The sequence below is a fragment of the Drosophila nasuta genome, chromosome 2R, assembly GCF_023558535.2.
Source record: "Drosophila nasuta strain 15112-1781.00 chromosome 2R, ASM2355853v1, whole genome shotgun sequence".
Lineage (NCBI taxonomy): Eukaryota > Metazoa > Arthropoda > Insecta > Diptera > Drosophilidae > Drosophila > Drosophila nasuta.
The window spans coordinates 25,990,267-26,009,375 of NC_083456.1; the positions used below are offsets into that span (position 1 = coordinate 25,990,267).

General features: G+C 38.8%; 2 protein-coding genes across 7 annotated transcripts in view; both read right to left on the reverse strand.

Annotated features, from left to right (window-relative positions):
* LOC132787886 (uncharacterized) overlaps window positions 1–10,943 on the reverse strand; it is a 48,846-nt gene extending 37,903 nt beyond the window's left edge. The window contains 8 exon segments of the mRNA XM_060795227.1: window positions 3,007–3,613; window positions 4,125–4,424; window positions 4,426–4,464; window positions 4,466–4,905; window positions 8,538–8,667; window positions 9,636–9,852; window positions 9,915–10,172; window positions 10,755–10,943. Coding sequence (XP_060651210.1) covers window positions 3,007–3,613; window positions 4,125–4,424; window positions 4,426–4,464; window positions 4,466–4,905; window positions 8,538–8,667; window positions 9,636–9,852; window positions 9,915–10,172; window positions 10,755–10,822 — 2,059 coding nt within the window. The 5' untranslated portion in view covers window positions 10,823–10,943.
* A 410-nt stretch (window positions 10,944–11,353) lies between these two features.
* The window catches only part of LOC132785100 (ABC transporter G family member 23), a 31,381-nt gene continuing 23,625 nt past the window's right edge, over window positions 11,354–19,109 (reverse strand). For 4 of the 6 annotated variants that reach the window (XM_060791092.1, XM_060791089.1, XM_060791093.1 and 1 more), the window contains 9 exons: window positions 17,725–17,934; window positions 15,151–15,667; window positions 14,943–15,091; window positions 14,501–14,642; window positions 13,414–13,698; window positions 12,903–13,351; window positions 12,766–12,826; window positions 12,367–12,698; window positions 11,354–12,299 (listed from right to left, as the gene is read on the reverse strand). In XM_060791092.1, the coding sequence (XP_060647075.1) occupies window positions 12,125–12,299; window positions 12,367–12,698; window positions 12,766–12,826; window positions 12,903–13,351; window positions 13,414–13,698; window positions 14,501–14,642; window positions 14,943–15,091; window positions 15,151–15,667; window positions 17,725–17,934 (2,320 nt within the window). In that variant the 3' untranslated portion in view covers window positions 11,354–12,124. The remainder of the gene's footprint in view (window positions 12,300–12,366; window positions 12,699–12,765; window positions 12,827–12,902; window positions 13,352–13,413; window positions 13,699–14,500; window positions 14,643–14,942; window positions 15,092–15,150; window positions 15,668–17,724; window positions 17,935–19,109) is intronic. The other 2 variants (XM_060791090.1, XM_060791094.1) reach the window with 1 other exon arrangement.

Genomic DNA, 19,109 nt, shown 5'->3' on the forward strand with positions numbered 1-19,109 from the left:
TGCGAAATTTCAGCACAGAACAAAGTCCGAATGCTCTAACGATTAGCTAGATATTTAGCATATATTTTTTGTATATTCTTAAAGTATGTAATAATTACAATACCAATTCTATAAATGTGTTTTAAATAGCAACTCATAAAAATAATTGTTTAGTTGAAGTTAAGATCATATTCTAATGGAAATAATTCCTTGCATTATTGACCAAGACAAAAAATTAAATGTTTAGAGGAAAGTTAAAATCATATTCCGAGGGAACTAACTCTCTGCTTTTTTTGAGTACTATAAAGTGCAACTTTTATTTAAAAATTAACATAATTCCTTTTATTTTTGGTGAATTCAGTAGGAAAACATATTGTATGGAAAACAATTGACATTTTAATTTTCACAAATATTAATAGACTTATTGAAAGCTTCAATTATTCTTTAAATTATATTTGTTATTCTAAAAAAAATCCCGCTGATTAGTATCACATCCAAATAGTTAATGGTTGTCGAAAAGAAATAATTTAATTAAATGTAATTCACATTCTAAAATGAACAAATATTATTGAAGTTATTTAAAAATGTAAAAGCAATTCAATAATAAAATTTAACAACCGTTCTTTGTATTTCGATTTTCAATATTGCAATAATTTCTCAGATTTCCATTACATTAAAATAGTTACTGCATGCTGCAAAGAAACTGATACAATCAACGTTGTCTAATACGAGAGTGAGAGCATGCAAATTGCAGGGCTTTGCCTGATGCTGTTTGGCTGCGGATGAAGATTGGCGGCAGCTGATATACATACATATTTATACATATGTATATGAAAAGACAAAAAAAAAAAAAACATAGTAACAATAACATGTGAGACGGAGGGGGACAGACGGAGGGGACAGAAAGCAGCGTAAAAAGGCTGATAGCGCGCATAAGTGCACAACAAAAAACCAAAAGCAGAAAAGCGTAACAAACACAAAAACAACAGCAGCGGCAACAACAGCAGCGAGAGCAATAACGAGAGCAACTTCAGCTAAATGAACGCCAGATCCTTTGGCCTAGCTCACTATTCTGGCTTGGCTTGGCTGGCTGGCAATGCTAAATAAACTAACACACACTCCCACACACACACACACCGACACACACACGTAGTGCACACACACACACAGTGACAGAGAGAAGATGTAAGCTTGCATACATGCAATTTGAGTAACCGCATTTTATCACGTAACCCATTTGTCTTAACCACTTTGTTGCCAACTTGCAGTCTGATGCTTTGGCCAAGTAGCAGCAGCATTCGCCAAGCGGAGGGGGGAGGAGAGGTGCTGACTGAAGTGAGTGTTGTTCGCGGTAAATGCATTGCCATGCTTCAAGCTTAATCCGCAGCCCACACACGGACAGACAGACAGACAGACAGCGAGACTGAGCAAGAGACTGCATACAAACGACGGACTTAAGCCCAACATTTACGTCAAATAGTTGTTTAAGCAGCGCTTGCACTTTTCTTTTTTTTTCGGCTGCTTTTCCCTTTCTCCTTACACTACGCTTAATTAGTGCTTGCTCACCGCATTTCCACTTGCTTATTAACCCACTGTAAGAAGACAGAAGGACATTTTGTCAGCCTGCTTTTTTACAGTTCATGGCTAAAGCTGCTGCTGCCTAATCAAGAGAGAGAGCACGAAACGAGTTCGAATGCCTCGATGTGGCCATTAGTGAATAAATGAATGCATTCAAATATCAACAACTGTTTGTGTGTTTGTACAGCGATGTCGTGCGCTTTTCTCAATCAAAATGAATTGAATTTTCAAATGGCAAACGGCAAATTTTATTTGTCAATGTCGTTTACTTTGCTTTTCTTTATTGTTGCTGCTGTTGCTGCTGCTGTTGTTGTCATGTGAACAGACGAGACATAAGAGCAACAAAAAGTTGCAAGCGACGCGCAACCAATGAAGCGACAAATGATGCATGCAACTTGACTTGCTCTCTCTCTCTCTCTCTCTGCTTTATTCTGTCTGTTCTGAAAGAGCAGCAACTTGTGCAAGCATTGCCTAATTTAATTTAGCTGTTGTTGTTTGTGCTGTGCTCTGTTGTGTTGACTCCATTGGGACTAGGCGAACATGGCGAACAACAACAATTACGCTTCATTAAATGGCAAGTGCAATTGGCAAAAGGCAACATGCAAAATTGGTTGCCAGCGTGATGTCTGCCCCAGCACTCTCTCTCTCTCTCTCGCTTGCTCTACTTCATTCTCACTCTGGTGCAATTATGTAAATAATTTGATTGCCATGCCCAAATATTGTAAATAAATGTGGTGAAATGGAAAACAAAAAAACGATAACGAAAACGAAAACCTGGCGCCAACGGCAGACCGCGAAACGCAATAACATCAAATGAAAATAGCTTTTCAATCGCCCGCTTGCTGCATTTTGAAGTTTAATAATGAAATATTTGTCTAGCTGGGCAAACGTAAAATGCGGCATGACTATGAAATATGACGCACAAATCTTTACAGTAGTATCAGCTTTTAATTATAGTACAAACAAATGTTGAAATGTATTTAATTTTAATCTCAAATAAAAGGAAAATCAATTTAACGTTTTTGAAATTTTTGTAGCATACTTTTTAGGGCAAAATATTGTAATATCCATGAAGAAGTATTTAAATTTAGAAAACTTGTAATAGCTTGACTAGAATTTTCTCAAAAACATAGCTAAAACATAGAAAGACTATTTTAATTAACATATTCAGTTAATTATTTATCAGAAAAGTACAGAAATAATACTCCAAGTCAGTGCTTTTATTGATATTTTTAAAATCGAATTTCAAAAATCTCCGAAGTAAATTCCAAATTTGAACAAAGTCTCACAGCTCTGGATATCGATCTCAATAACTAAATATATTATGTATTAAAAATTCATTCATATTCAAATATTCCCCGTTTTTAATCACTACTTGTGCGTGGTATTTGCCAACAAAGTATTTTTGAAAATGAAAATAAAGCTGTTATGGTACATGAACAAACTTACCTGCATTTGAATGCGACAACAAATTGTTAAAGAATGTGCCAATTGTTGTTGTCTCATCTGGCATTGAATCAGTTGTCGACTCCATTGTTGCGGTTGTCGTTGTCTGTTGTTGTTGTTGCTGTTGCTGCTGCTGCTCCCTGACGCCAGCAATTGTTATTTCCGCATCGAAATCGATGCTGTTGAAGGATTCATTGTCGATGTCACTCAAATGCTGGGATCTGTCATCGCTGGCAAGCAGATTCTGCAGCGAGCTCTGATGCTGCACGGCCTGAGGTTTAGGCGACGACGTAACATTTTCGCAACCAGTTGTACCAGCGACATCAATCAGTTTATCAATCGTTGTAGTTGTTGCTGATGTTGTGCCTGTTGTTGTTGTTGCTGGCATGCTTTGTTGTGTTGCTTCATTTAGTTGCGACAGCGTTGTAAAGCCATCGTACTCATCATCCGCAATGGCGCTCAGCAGCTCCATGTCATCGTCAGCATCATCGTTATCATGTTGCTGCTGCTGTTGCTGTTGCTCCTCTTCATCGTCCGATGCGCTGCTTGCAACACATTCGCTAATGCTGCGTGCAGTATTTCTAATATTACGTCGCGTTGCTTTTTTTGCCTGCCACCAGAGAGTGAGCGAGCGAGCAAGAGCGAGAGAGAGCAAAAGAGAAAGAGAGAATGTGCATTGGGTTAGCCTTACAATGTGTGTAAATAGTTGGAATCTGTGAAGCATTCCGCTGGCGGGCGAATGCAAATTTCGCAGTGACCTCATTTCAGTAGCGCTGCCGCCTAAAAGCATGCACTAATAATTTTCATATGCGCATTTTGTCTGTGTGCGTGTGCTGGTGTGTGTGTGTGTTTGGACAGACAGACAGAAAGCAGCATTTGCTTGGCAGTGGCATTGCTCAATTTTCTTCTTGATTTCGGTGCGGTCTATCTGTTGTCGTGTCCAACTGTCTGTCTGACTGTTAGTCTGTCTCTCAGTCTGCTTGTCAGTGCTGTGTTCATGTCACATTTCCACATGACTGCACACACAAACACACAAACACACACGCATACACCCGCCCACACACACTCACACAGAGGGAAATGCAAGTCACGCTCAGCTTGAGTTGATCTGCATTATTTACTTTACCTTCATCAGCAGCGGAACTCACTGCAGCAGCAGCATCTTTCTCGGTGTCAGCATCATCAGCAATGGCATTAATTCCCACGACTTGCAGCAAGTTGCTGCCACTTTGTAGTAGTAGTAGTTCTCCTCCTCCTCCGCCTCCTCCACACTGCAGCTGTTGTTGTTGTTGCTCCTGACACTTTTGCTGTTGCAGTTTGGCATTTGAATTCTTTTGCATTTGCATTTGTCGTGCAGCTGGAGTTGCTGCCGCCTGCTGTTGCTGCTGCTGCTGCTGCTGCTGCTGATGTTGTTGACTTGCCCCCCAGTTCGTAATTTTTCAATTGGAATATTTGATTTTTTTAATGATTTCCTTCGCCGCAAATACTCATTGTGCTCCAGTTGTTGATTGCACAGCAGTTGGCGCAAACTTTGCCCAAGACTTTCCCTCTCCCCACCACCACCACTGGCATTCGCTGGCATTGTTATTGGACTCGCATCCAATGCTTGAAGTATGCCATTGATGACCTCCAGTGCCGCATTTATGATGGCGTGATTCGTTGTCTGCTGCGTGCTCAGCAGGTGCAAACAATAATCATAAATTTCAATAATTTGTCGACACTCTGACGTTACAGCCAGCTGCTGCTGCTGCTGCTGCTGTTGTTGGTGCTGTGGCTCCGCCAAGGAGTCGCCATCATCCTGGTAATCAGACGAATAGCCGCGTATGAGCTGCGGCAAGAGGAGACGCAGCAAACCCAAAGCGCCAAGCACGCAGCTCGTTTGTTGATCCGTCAGCAGCATCTCTAGAAAAAGCAAGCGAAATTAAAGCAAGTGTTAAGAAATGTGGGAGGCGAGAGTACAGTACATAATCGTATAGACAGCTTATAGTTAATGCCTTTTGTTCGGCGTGTGCAAGCAAGTTATGGACGCTGCTGTTGCCACAAATTAAAAACGCACTTCAAACTTTTAGCAGTATGCGGAGCATGCGTTGCCAATTTCAATTCACCAGCAAACACAACAACAACAACAACAAGAAGAGCAACATTGCTATAGATTGGTAATACCTTTGGCCAATTGCTGTTCATATTTCTTGGCGTGTTCTTGGCAACTTTTTCCATCGTATGCTTTTTGCAACAAATTGCCGCCAATTAAATTTATCTCGTTGAAAAGTTTTCATCTTATATTTATAGACTGTGGGGCGCCACGCGATGTGGCACACACACACACACAGAGACACATACTTATAACATAGGCTGCGTTGCTGTGCTGAATGTTTGTTTGTTGCTTATTTGTCCTTTTATTACGTATACGCCACCAATCACAAAATGCCATGTTCCAAGTTTGTTACTCAATTAGTTTTCCCGTTTTCCTTTTTAGAGAGAGAGAGGGAATGTAAGGTAAAGTCGAGGCAAAATTGAAAACACATCGCAAGCATTACTGCAGGAGCAACTTTTGCGCAACTGACTCTCCGACTTTGACTTTGGCGCTCTGGCACAAAACTTGTTGCCCGCCGGAGTTCATGTGTTCATGTGTATCAATTAATTGCGCCATAAGCCGCAAAGAAACTTTTCTTCCCCAATTTTACTCTCTCTCTTTCTCTCTCTCTCTCTCGCTCTCAATTAATGTGTGTGATAGAGTGCGAGGTATTTAATACATGAAATTAATATGAAATGTGCAATTGGATTTCTGTCTTCCACTCAAAAGTTCGCCGTGCTCCGCGTGCCGCACAATTTTTATCACAATCAGTTGAGGCATGAAATATTCAGCTTGATTGACTGACAGTCTGCCGTGTGTTCCCTTTCCAAAGTCTCTTTCTCTCGCCCTTTGCCTACCTGACTGTCTCTCATTTAACTGGCACATTTTACATTGAAGCGACAATTTTGACAATGCATTGTATAATTCATAAGGTAGTCACAGTCACTGCAAATGAGCAGCGTAACCACTTACAAAAAAACGAACACAAGAGAAGAGAAGGTAAATGCAATTGTCAGTAATTTTTGGCTATTAAGTTCGGTGGCTTTATTTCATAACTTTGATAAGTTTCAGTTCGGGAACGTTGCCAGCACGCTGACATGGTGAATAAACAGTAATTTTGAGTTATTGTTTGCAAAACTGTTGCCGGACCGCGACAACTGTCTGCATAAATTTTACGCTCATTGCTGTTGTTGTTGTTGACTTTTTTGTTTATCAAGTTGATTATCCTTTTAAAGCTGCAAAGGAATGAATATCTGATTCAATTTTGCATGAATTATTACAGGAAAGTGTCCAAGTGCATAAATTTCATTTCGTCTGCCTTACAGCCTCAGACAAGCAGACAAACAGAGGCAAACAGACAGACAGACTGACAAACAGCAGCAGCAGCAGTAACAGGAGCAGCAAGAGTAGGAGCAACAGCGTTAAGGACCTTACTTTATGAGTGTTTGTTGTAGCATGCGAAGGCGCAAGACACAGGGCACAAGGAACAGTTGCGAGTGGAGCAAACTGGAGTTCAAGTCGAAACTGAGGGGATTTGCAAGTGCTGCTGCTGCTGTTGCCATAAAAAGAGGCGCCAGACTGTGCGCTGAGTAGTTGTTGTCGAGCATTGTGGCTGCTGCTGCTTCTGCTTCTGTTGCTGCACTTTGCCGAGAAGTGGCTTAAAAGTTGACACAGCCACAGAGAAAGCTAGCGAGAGAGAGCGCCACACGAGTCATAGAAGTTGAACAAGTTGATTTGAAGGTAAACAGCTAAGAACTCAAAAAGGCGCAACACAAGAAAAGTAAACTAATGATATTAGTTGTCCATTTCATTCTCTTAAATTTCATATATATACCATTTAAGCAATTGAAAAATTGGCAAATTTTAAACAATTTTGCAAATAGTACAAAATGCAAAGAACCTCTTAAATTGTCTGTATAATTTAATCAAGTTTCAAAATACCATTTTCGAAATACATTTTGCTTGGCCGAGCCAACAAAATTTTATACACTTGAAATGCACTCGTAAAATTGCAAATGTATCTAAACTTTTGTGCATTTACCTTTTCCCAATGTTTGCCAATAAAATGTTCATGAAAATTCAATAAAAAATGATTTGTGTTGCACAAGTTTTCTATCTAGTTTTGTTTGTTTGCTTCGCAGCACATCGCATCCCATTTTTGTTGTCTCTCTTTCTATTTTTTTCTTTGGTTTTTTTTGTTCACTTTTGATCTGTTTGGTTGGCTTTGTCTGTTTTGTTTTTAAGAATTTTTACAATGCAGACATCACATATTTTTCATCCTACTATTTGGTATGATTTTTGTTTGTTGGTGCAGTTATTGCTGCAGTTGCCAGCCAGCAAATGGCTAAATAAAAACTGCCTCGTTTCGTTGTCTAAAATCGAAACAAATTCACAAAAACAAAATACAAGAAATATATGTAGATAAAATACAATGTGTAATCAAAGAGTACACGACTACAAAATCACCTTAGAGATTGCTAATATTGATGAGCTAAATGTTTGTTTTACTTTTGTAAGAGTCAACAAAGTTTTCTCTCAGAAAAGTTCTATTCTATAGAAATATTGTATTGTCAATGTTTGCGTTTTACAATGTAACACATACTTTATATACAGGGTATGTGTTATCGATATGACTGCAGATTGCATAATAGAGGTAACCAACTGCAATATAGAAATATAATTTATATCAACTGGTATTTTAGTTTTAGCTGTGGCTGCCATCCAAAAGGACAACGGACAACGGACAGACAAACAAACGCCATATAAAAGTCCCAACTTTACTGTGACTGACTGTGATTGCATTTACAGTTAGTTTGCAAAGACCCGAGAACGAAACAACGCCCAGCACACTTCCTGCACACCTCCCACACACACACACACCCAGCTTTAGTTGCATCCAATACTCTAAAGTCCACACTATTCCCTAGCTGTGTATTCTTTCCATGGTATTTTCAATGGATTTGTGGCTTTTTAGAATATTAAAAAAAATATTTTATATAAACTCACACACACACACACACTCATATGTGTGGATATATAGGTGCATTGCATTTGGCATTTGGAATTTGGCGCGTTAAAGCCGTTACACGCTTTTTAAACCCAGATTTCATTATTGATGAAAATAAAGCGATTTTTGTGTTGGCATCGCACAAATGCGTCAAATGGTAAACTACAACAGCAACAATAAAAGCAACAACAATGCCTGCGTACGGATTAATTTACAAAACAAGCAACAAAATGACAAATAAAAACAATTCTAAATACTCGTACAAATAAATGCCACATCCCGGACAGCTGCATTAACTATTGATGCGCTTTCGTGTTTGGTTTTCAGTTACGAGTATTTTCAGCATGTGGATATACTTAGGATATCAACAAAACATAGTATATACTCTATATATGTATTGATGAACGTAGTGCAGACGTGCACACTTTTCATATCCGACATTTGTTGGCTTACCAATCACTTTGTTCAGTCCATGTCTGGCCATAAGGCTTCTATTGCGCGCATGCTCAATCAAACTGATGCAATTTTGGGCCGAACAGCGTCGCTTCACCGCGCAATCGGCGCTAATGTTGCCAAGGAATGTCTGCAATCAAGGAAATTGTATATTGAGTCAATAATGTGATGAGTTGCAGTCAACGTGCCAGTTGGTCAATTTAGAGTTCAACTTGCACTTGACATCAAGACATCAACCGGATGTCGACTTGAAATCAATTGCATGCCGAGTTGGCTAATAAAAATCTACTTTTAAACCTAAGTACAATAGGCACAATTCTTAAGTTTAGTTAAGCATAAGGAAACTTGTGTTTAGATTGGAAACTAACTGCTATTTAAATGGCAAATTCATATTAATCTTTATACTTTTATGCTGCTCTCATGCAAGTATCTCAATATCAATTAGTTACCAATTCTGGCATCGAGAGTCTTTTGTTAGCTTTAGAGGAAACTTCACTTACTTAACTACGGGTTTTTAGTTGAAATCCCGACAGGAAAATTCTAAGGTAAGTCTTGATTTAAAAAGAAATGCAGTCTGCAACAAATTTTGTGATAAATTCTAATTTTGCTGCTTAGGCAAATCATTATAAATTATTTGATTACTTCTAATTTTATTGCTTAGGCTAAATCAAATACCAATGACACTAAATATTAGTAATAAAGCATTAATCTTCCTAATTGCAACGATGAAATTATTTTTCTAAGTATCAGCATTGAATTGCATGCAACAGGATTCTTCGACAAGCATTAGAGTGCATTTCTATCATCAAATTACACAATTAACTATTGTCTATTGTATTAATGTATTGCCATTGTTCCTTTAACTGAATGGGGAATAGTCTAACAAAGCCTCCTCAACATTATTCTCGCTCTAAAAAATACCATTAATATGACTATGGTAACAATGACATATAAATATTAGCACCTGCAAGATTCTCCTATTGACATTAGATTTAAACTTCCATTATGAAACCAACTTGTCTAATTTGTCAGTGAGGCAGTAACTAAACTAATCCTAAAGTATGATTTTTATAGTCCGTTTTCATTAGGAGCTTTTACCTCAAACAGCGTGCACGTTTCGCTATCGTTGAGTCCCTGTTGCACGTAGCGTCCGAAATGTTTGACAAAATCACAAAGTGTCTCTTGGAGCAGCGTCTCTTTGCGCTGTGACATTGTGGACATGCATTGCAACAGTCGCAGAGCATACCACTTGATGTGCTTCTCCTTGATTTGTGGTGCATAGTACGAGAATAGATTAAGGCAGATGCGAAGTGAACTAAAATGAAGAATACATATTATGTAGCTGATGCTAAAATGAATAATACAATGTTTGCTTACCGCTGATTACCGTTCCGCTTGATTTCACCATACAGATCCATTAAGATGCGACTGACACGCGTCTTCTCCAAGGCACGAAAGATTTTATTGAGATTCTCCTCGGCGCTCATACGCACCACAGAATCTAGATCCTCGCAAAATAGCAACAACACATTGGTGGCAGTGCCACAATGAGCGGCATAGTTGATGTGACTCGCCAGCGAGGGAGACATGATGCATTCCGCGATCTGCTGGAAGCAGGCGATCTTTTGCTTTTGACTGGAAAGTATGAAAAGAATTTTGGAGATATAGTTGACGGCTTTAAAGGGAGCGTAGTTAAAAGAGGAACTGGTAATGTTATTATATAACATCAATAATATAATAAAATTATGGATGGCTCAAAATAGATGTTTCCTTTGCTCTGTAGAAACTCATTAAATCAGTCCACTAGCTAGAAAGCTGAGATATAATAGAGGGAGTAGCTGCATGTTTTTCATATAGCGTATAAATATTATTTTCGCTATTGCACCCACATATATTTAGGAAGTAATTTAATCTGCTTCGATTACGCACATATGGAAGCATTTGGCCAGCGCCAGCTAAGCGCAGAGTTATTTCCGATGACGTCATATCTCAGGTGCAATTTGAAATTCACTTTCTCTAGCATTATACGTTTACATCTGCTATTTGATCAATATCGACATAATAAATCGCATATATGCTGGTGCTTAGTGTCCTGTGGCCTGCTATTTTGTCCTTTTTGCGCAATAGCAAACTGTTGCCGGTCTGTTGCAGCCCCACTTTAAACTGCTGGCAAACACAAACACAAACAAAACAAAAAAAAACACACTCGACTCTCACCTGCATTCGGTGTTACGCAGTTGGTCCACATGCCCGGTGAACTTCTCGTACACACTGGACTTGTCCATATTGTTGTGTTTGACTATTTGTTAACAATAATACGATTATCACATTTTGTTTGGTTGCAAATCGCGATTGTTTGAAAATAGCTTGTCGAAATTTTTCTTTGTTATTATGCTTCCTCTTGCTGCTGAGAGCGCAGCTGAACATGTGTTTAATTCGCGTGCTGGGCAGCACTGCTTTTTTAGTGCTGCCAACTTGCAAAACGCTGGCAGTGTTGCAAAGCGAGACGCTTTGTGCAATAGCTCTTGCGCGGCAATTCAAATTAACTGCGAGCATAGACAAAGTTTAATATTTCCTTTTCTGAATATTTGAAGTAAAATACGCATTCAAATTATCTTTATTCATTTTTATTGTTATTTATACATAATTGCTGTTGCTTAAATAAGAACAATTGGTAATTTGTTCGTCGTTTTGTTCGTTGAGAAATGTAATTTGTATTCTCTTTGTTGTTGTTGTTGTTTGTAAGTAGTATAGTTAACATTATTGTATTTAATGTTATGTTTTAACTTACAAAACTTAAACCCATACAAAAATGCTTTAAGCTACTTAATGTTAATAACAAACCCCACCATTTATATTTTTTATATTTTGTTTTTTTTTTTTTGTATTCTCTGTCTTCTGATTTTTGTCTTCATAGTTTTTTCTGCGGGTTTGTTCCCAACGTGAAATTTATGTGCAAGATTAAAACAAAAAACATAGTACAATCACAGTCCATTGAAAAATATATAAAATTAGTTCGTGTGCCTTTTTTTTCATTTGCCCATTTTGAAAGTCATCAAATCAAATTCTGAAAAAGGGGTTTGCAGATATTACAACGTCGCTAGTTCTTGGATTTCCTTTATATCAATTTTTGTTTTTTTTTTGCTTTTGTAGATTACGTTGCAGCTCTAAATATTTACAACAATTTATTTATGTACCTAAACCTTACAAATTAAACTACGTAAAATGTGTGCACAACTTACAAAATAAGGAAAACTTTGCAAAGGAAATAATGGAAAAATATATATATAGAGAGGGGAAAAGGAGAGAAAATCGCATATGTGCTTAAATAATTTATGACATTTTTGTTTTTGTTTTTGCAAATCGAAAGAGGTGGGGTGAGAAAAAGGGACAGAAATAGACAAAGAAAGAGAGAAAGCAAACAATTATGAAACTCGTCTAGGACAGAAGGACAATTTAAACAACTACACACAAAAATAAAACAGGAAGTAGAAGGATGACTACTTAAAGCGGCCTAAAGTCCTAGTCCTAAAAGGGAAACTAAACGTAAACATTTATAATTAGTTTCACTACAATGTAAGAGCTTTCTAGCCGCGCTTGGCGCGCAGCACGAGCAGCGTCAGCACCAGGAAGCCCAGGATCCAGGACAGCGTGCTCAGGTAACCAATATACACATCGGACTCGAATATCGCCCAACCACGCGTCAGAATCGAGCGCAGCGATGATGTGGCCAGCGTCAAAGGCAGGCAAAGCGAGATGTATCTAAAGAAGAGAGAGATAAAATACGAATTAAAGATACAATTTGAAAGAGAGATTGCAGTAAACTCACCTGAGCACCACAGGCATGCCCTCAATGGGCCAAATGACGCCCGAGAGCAGAAGCGTAGGATAGAAGGAGCCCAGCGCCAGCTGAATAGCATTACGTTCCAGTTCGCAGACGGAGGAGATAAGGAAACCAAAGCACATACCGCACATGCCCTGCAGCAGGGTCAACACAATCACCCAGAACAATTCGCCGTTGTTGGTCACACCAAAGACAACCAGCATGAAGATGAGCACCAACGCCGTCTGACCGCACATGACCACAAACTGTGTGATGACATGGGAGAAGAGAATCTCACCAGGTGAAACACCAGCAACCCAAGAACGATCCAGCAAGCCCTAAAGAGAATAAAGAACATACAAGTTAATCAAAACTTCGTTGTCATCGATTCACTCCACAACTCACCTCAGTGCGTTCGATAATCAGCGCCGATGACGTCAATGCAACAGCCAAGAAGAACACAATGCTGCATAAAGTATATAAAACAACGAACAATGAATAACAATTGCATAATGCATACACAAAAGATTTGCAAAACTTACGTCAATATGACGCCAGGTGCCACAAAGTCGGTAAAGGATGGATTCATGGTGCCATAGATGGGCTCACGGAATTGAATTGGCACATCGCCTAGCTTGGGATTGTTGCCACACTGTCCCAACAGACCCATGGCAAAGTCACGATAAGCCAGCTGAATGTCGCGATTGAGCATGACGCCAATCTGTTGATTGGACATATCCAGCCACACTTTAACCTCCGATTGTTCAATGGTCTCATCATCCGAATCACGTCCCAAGGCAGCACGAGCTGTGAAGGCATCCGTGAAGTTCTCCGTGATGTAGACAGCACCCCAAGCATCGCCTCGACGCACTGCATCCTTGGCATCTTCTATGTCCGTATAATATGTTTTAACCACGCTCGTATTCAGATGATTCAGATAGCGACAGCCCAAGTTGGCAAAGTGACAACCATCCTCCCAGTAGCAAGTGTCCTAAAGATTTCAAAGAGAGTTTTAAAAGAGAGTTGTTGATAATCAGTTGATATTTAGCTTACCGTATTGTTCATTTCGTTGTTGACAATGGCCAGATTCAAGCCCTGTGGATCACGGCCAATGGCCAAACAGAAGAGTATGACCTGCATCACGGGCAGCGCGAAGATGAAGAGCATCACGCCCACATTACGCCACATGCGCAGCATATTCTTGGTGAGCAGAGCGCGGATTTTGCCCTTCGATGTCACCTTACAGAGATCTGCAAAGCAATCCTGGCAGCTCTCCTCATCGTTGGGATTATTCTGTTGTCGCTTCGATGGTGGCGGACTATAAGGTTCCTGATTCAACTGAAGAGAGGAGAAGAGAGAAGGTTGAATATGTTTAGCATCTTAAAGCGAGTTCAACTATTTTTACCTAATTTAGCTAATAAATTATTCAGATTAACAACTGACTATTAAGCTCAGTGAATTGTATTGTTAGATTGCTATGCTTATATATCAACTATTTATAAAATGAATTTTTTAATACACAACCTAAATATTTATTATTAAAATTAACTGATTCGATTGTAATATATGTAAATCAACTCTTTCAGTTGTCATCTAAATACTGAATTAAAACACTTCCTAAAACATAACTTATATTGTCAATATTATCTATAATTACAATACATAAATTGCTATTGCAGTAAACGATTCTTGATTGTTTTGTAACTAAATAAAACAGCCTTTTGCATAAATGTTAAATTCATATGTACAGTTTACGTAAGTGATTAATGCTATATTTATTTGAATTCATTTTAAATGTAGAATTTATCACTCAACTTTATTTCGTAAAAAAGATATATTGTTTTGATTTTAATTATAGATCCATAGTAAGTATTCAATTAAGTAAATACAAAAACAAGTGGTAAGAAAATATAGATCGTAATTAAACAGCTCCCAGAAATATAGAGCTTATGCATATTGCTTAAATTTGCATTCTTAAATTGAATTCTACTCTTTATTAAGGCCTTTGCATTGCTTTACTAATAGAGTTAGTATTCATTTTAACTCGAGATAATCTTTCAAAATAAATAAATAATCTTTATTATCCAACTCTGCCACTAGTCTTTCCATATAAATATTATATAATTGAAAGATAACTTACTGTATAAATGGAGCCATTGCTGTCGTTGACAAGCATCTCCTTGCTCTGGTGGAAGTTGAGACCGACGACGCCGCCCTCCTGACTGGAGCTTGGCTTATCCATTTTGCTGCCAAAGGCCATGGCATGCAACGAGATGTTGTTACTGTTGTTGTTTACCATAATCAAAAGTACACACACACACACACAGAGAAATAGCGAGCGATACACAGATACAAATGATGAAGTGGGTGTAGATGGTGTTGTTGTTGTTGTTATAGTTGGTGGTGTGGTTGTTGTTGTTGGAGTTGAAGTTGAAGTTGTTCGAATTGTGGTTACACAGATTGCAAGCATGCGAGTGTCAGATCAGATGGATATATTGTCAAATTAAAATCGAGAGAAATTAAATGAGTAACGCAGTTGAATTTTAGATACTTTTAAGGTGCTTAATGAGAGGGAAACTCACCTGAAGTTGACGTGGGTAACATCGCCCTTTTGGCTTTGGATGCGCGACAGCTTCAAGAAGACCTCCTCGAGGCTGATGCACTTGTACATCGAGAGCAGCACGCTTGGCGATTCCTCGGCCAGCAAATGTCCCGAGCGCATCAAACCAATCTTAATAGAAAAATTTCAATTTAAATAGCTCTTTAAAAGCAATCTTATTTCCCACTTACAGTGTGTGCTTGGCGAGCTTCCTCGATGTAATGTGTGGTAATGATCACCGTCTTCTGCCCGGCCTTGGTGATGTGCACCAAATGATTCCAGATGCTCTGACGCAGCAAAGGATCCACGCCCACCGTTGGCTCATCGAGAATCAACAGCTCGGGATCATGCATTAGAGCCACAGCGAAGCTAACACGACGCTGTTGACCACCGCTGAGATTCTTCACCAGACGCTTCTCCGATGGCAGATCGAGAAAGTTGAGCAGAAACTGCAAACGCTCCAAAATCTCTTTGGTCTCCATGCCAAAGATCCAGCCAAAGTACATCATCGTCTCCTGAATGGAGAACTCGCCATACAGCGCAATCTCCTGAGGCATGTAACCCACACGCTTGCCGGGCACACCCGATCCTCGAGTGCCTGGCTTGCCGCCGAGCACAAAGATCTCGCCAGAGTCCATGCGACGACGACCCACAATGCAGGAGAGCAGCGTGGTCTTGCCACAGCCGGAAGCACCCAGCAGGCCATAACTGAGAGTTGATAAAAGAGTTTCATTGGGAAAATGTTAAAAATTTGCAGTACAAATTGCTGTTGTTGAGCAAGCGAAGCACGCAAAACGCAATGTGCTAATTCAGCAAATCGAGAAATAAGTGCTTAAAGTTCGTCTGCTGCTGCTGCTGACAATTCGTGCCGTGTCAACGGCGATGTCAATGTTAATTTCAGCAGTTCAAGTTGAATTATTTCGAAATGTTCACCTTGAAAAATAAGTCTGAGACATGTTTTTCGCAGTCGGGCTATCAAATGCCGCAACACGACTCCACCTCTTTACTGGAGAGACCCACAATCAAAACAACAACAACAGCATCAGCAGCAGCAACAACAACAGCTTTTTGATTATTATTGCTATTATTAATGTTGTTGTTATCGTTTCAGTCTTTTTTTTTTGTCATCTATTTTCGTTCAGCTTTTTTCGGCCTTTGACAATATTTTGCAGCTCGTAGGTCGCACGTTTCGGTTTGTTATTGGATTTATTATTATAATTAACACAGCAGCATTTAACGTGTATTGAAAGCCCTCCAAACCCGATGTCTGTCTGCCCGTCTCTCTGCCTTTTAATTATCGCAGCGACTTTGACGCTGAGCCAAACGACCCAAAAATATATTATGCCTTGTCTTATGCTAGTTATAAAAATTAAAGTTTTTCGTTGGTTTTTTTTTGGTTGTTGGTTCATTGGACTGTTGCCTGACCTAGGTCAAAGCGAAAAAACTGACCATGCTTAACTGTTGTTTAAGCAGCCTGCAATTATATCAAGTCTCTGCAATTCTGGGTCAAGACTGTGCACAGAACTCCGTTGTATATCTTTATAACATACGTATTTTTATTTTTAGCACTTAATGTGCAATCATATAAACCCGAATGTGAAACCAATGCCATAGCCGAATAATCGTAAAATAAAAAATATATTATCCGTGCGCAGTGGCTTAATAGTTTTTTAGCCTTATTGGTTTTAATTATTTTTACCCTCTAAGAATTGAAGCAAATGATGAATTGATTATTGAAACATGTTTGTTTGCCACAAGCAATTTGCTGCCATTCCAGTTCGATTGACGCATTCTAAATTCAACAATTGTTATACAACCAAAATAATAATAATTATCATCAAGATTGTAATTAAGAATTTCCTTACAATGTTACAGAATCTTTCATTGAATTCCTTGTCTTGTGTATGTTGTGTAAGAACTTGATATGCTAAGTATTTGGACAACCCTCTGTCATTCCAGTTCGATCGACGCATTCTAAATTCAATTTTTATACAACCAAAATAATAATAATTATCATCAAGATTGTAATTAAGAATTTCCTTACAATGTTTCAGAATCTTTCATGGAATTCCTTGTCTTGTGTATGTTGTGTAAGAACTTGATATGCTAACTATTTGGACAACCCTCTGCCATTCCAGTTCGATTGACGCATTCTAAATTCAATTGTTATACAACCAAAATAATAATAATTATCATCAAGATTGTAATTAAGAATTTCCTTACAATGTTTCAGAATCTTTCATGGAATTCCTTGTCTTGTGTATGTTGTGTAAGAACTTGATATGCTAACTATTTGGACAACCCTCTCGCGTAATCATCGCTCTACCAGCTGCCACATTAGAATGCAAAAATGTTGTTTTGAATTGCAAAAGACGAGAGCTTGGAGCGTACTCGTATTTAGATCGAACTACAAAAATAATCGCTGCCTACTCACAGATGCATGCACAGTTAATTATAGCTATTAAAGTTGATAGCAATTTGATGACCTTTTGATACAGGAAATACTTGAATACGCGCCTGAGACAATTGGCATTGTATGATTTACTCACTGGCTTATTAAGTATACGCATAGTTGAACGATAGTTTGTTCTACATAATCAAAGTTGTTGTTGTGGCGATAAATGTGTCACAAATTAACTGTTTCGATGTGTGAATTACTTTCGCTTCGTGCGCTAAGTGAAGCTGTCAACATTTCACTTTTATTCGATGATGAAAACTTAATTAGCAATGAATTTATTTGTTTGTTTTTCTTGTCTGTTACTTACATTGTGCCCTTGGGCACTGTCATATTCAAATTGTTGAGCACTTGGTTGGCGTTCTTCTTCTTGCCATAGGCCTTAAAGGCGTGCCGCACAGAGACAGCGGCCTGTGTGTTGCGCGGCCCCGCAGCGGGTGCGCCCCAAACAGCCACCGAATTGGGCTGTGTGCCGCCATCGTTGTTTGTGGCCGTCGTCATAACGGAGTCTGTGGAGATGCTGCAAGTAGTGGATGAGAAATGTCAACATTAGTCTTTAAATCAACACACACACAACAAAGCTGTATAAACTGTATTAATAATCATTTAATTGTTTTGTTTGTAAGCAAACACGTTTGTTGCCTAAGTCATTCGTTTTAGAATCCAACTTCCTGTTGAATCACATCACGCTTTTGCACGCCTCAATGGCTCAACGCAAACGAAAAAAAAACTATGTCAGCGTCACATTGCAAAAAAAACAAAAAGCAGCAGCATAAAACAAAAGATTTATGTGAACAGCAAAAGCAAACTGGCAACACTTTTCTTTTCAATACACCAACACCAAAACACCACAGAGAAGCGTCTTACTCAATGTGTGTTGTTGTGTTGTGTTTCTTTTTGTCGTATTATTTTTTTGCCAACACGCTTTTTGGACACTGCGGCTTGCAAGTGAATGCCTTCAAGTGGTTTCAGCCGCAATGGCCAGACCTGATCGAGTCTTGTCTGGTCTGCGATTGCTCAACAAAGTCGTCGTTGTTGTTGTTGTTGTTGTCAGCGACAAGTTGGTCAGCCGTTAAGTAAACACACAGGCACACAAAGACTCACAAAGTATTTCTATAGTTAAATGCATTTTGTATATTTTCCATTTGCATTCGATTTTCGCATTTGCATTTTCATTTGACGCGTTCATTGTGCAATTTGCAATGCAAACAGTTAGCGCGCTTCCAACTATAAATAAGTGTATAATTTTTTCTACATTTTTGCTTTTGTTTTTTAGCGGCCGGCACATGCCCAAAATTGCAAACAAAAGTGCAAATAGTGGCTGTAAGTTAATTCATTTGGGTCAAGGTTAGCTGCACCGTGGGCCAAAAGTTGAACTACAACGTCAAAGAAAGTGACTAATTGTTAAGCTATTAATCACACACACACGCACACACTGAGATATAATTTACACCTTTTTAACGTATGGGCCTCTTTTTCATTGAATCATTAACCAAAAAGCAAGTCATACCAAAAATATAAATATGTTTATAATATTGATGGGAAACTAGTTCAAGGTCATTAATTGAACGCTGCCAGCGTCGAAGTCAGCATCGAAGTCAGCTTTCCAAAAAGGCATTTAGGTTGTCTCGCATTTTGCTAATCGATTGCGTTCGCACTGCTTATTGAATAAATATGCGATCCGTCGGCCAAATG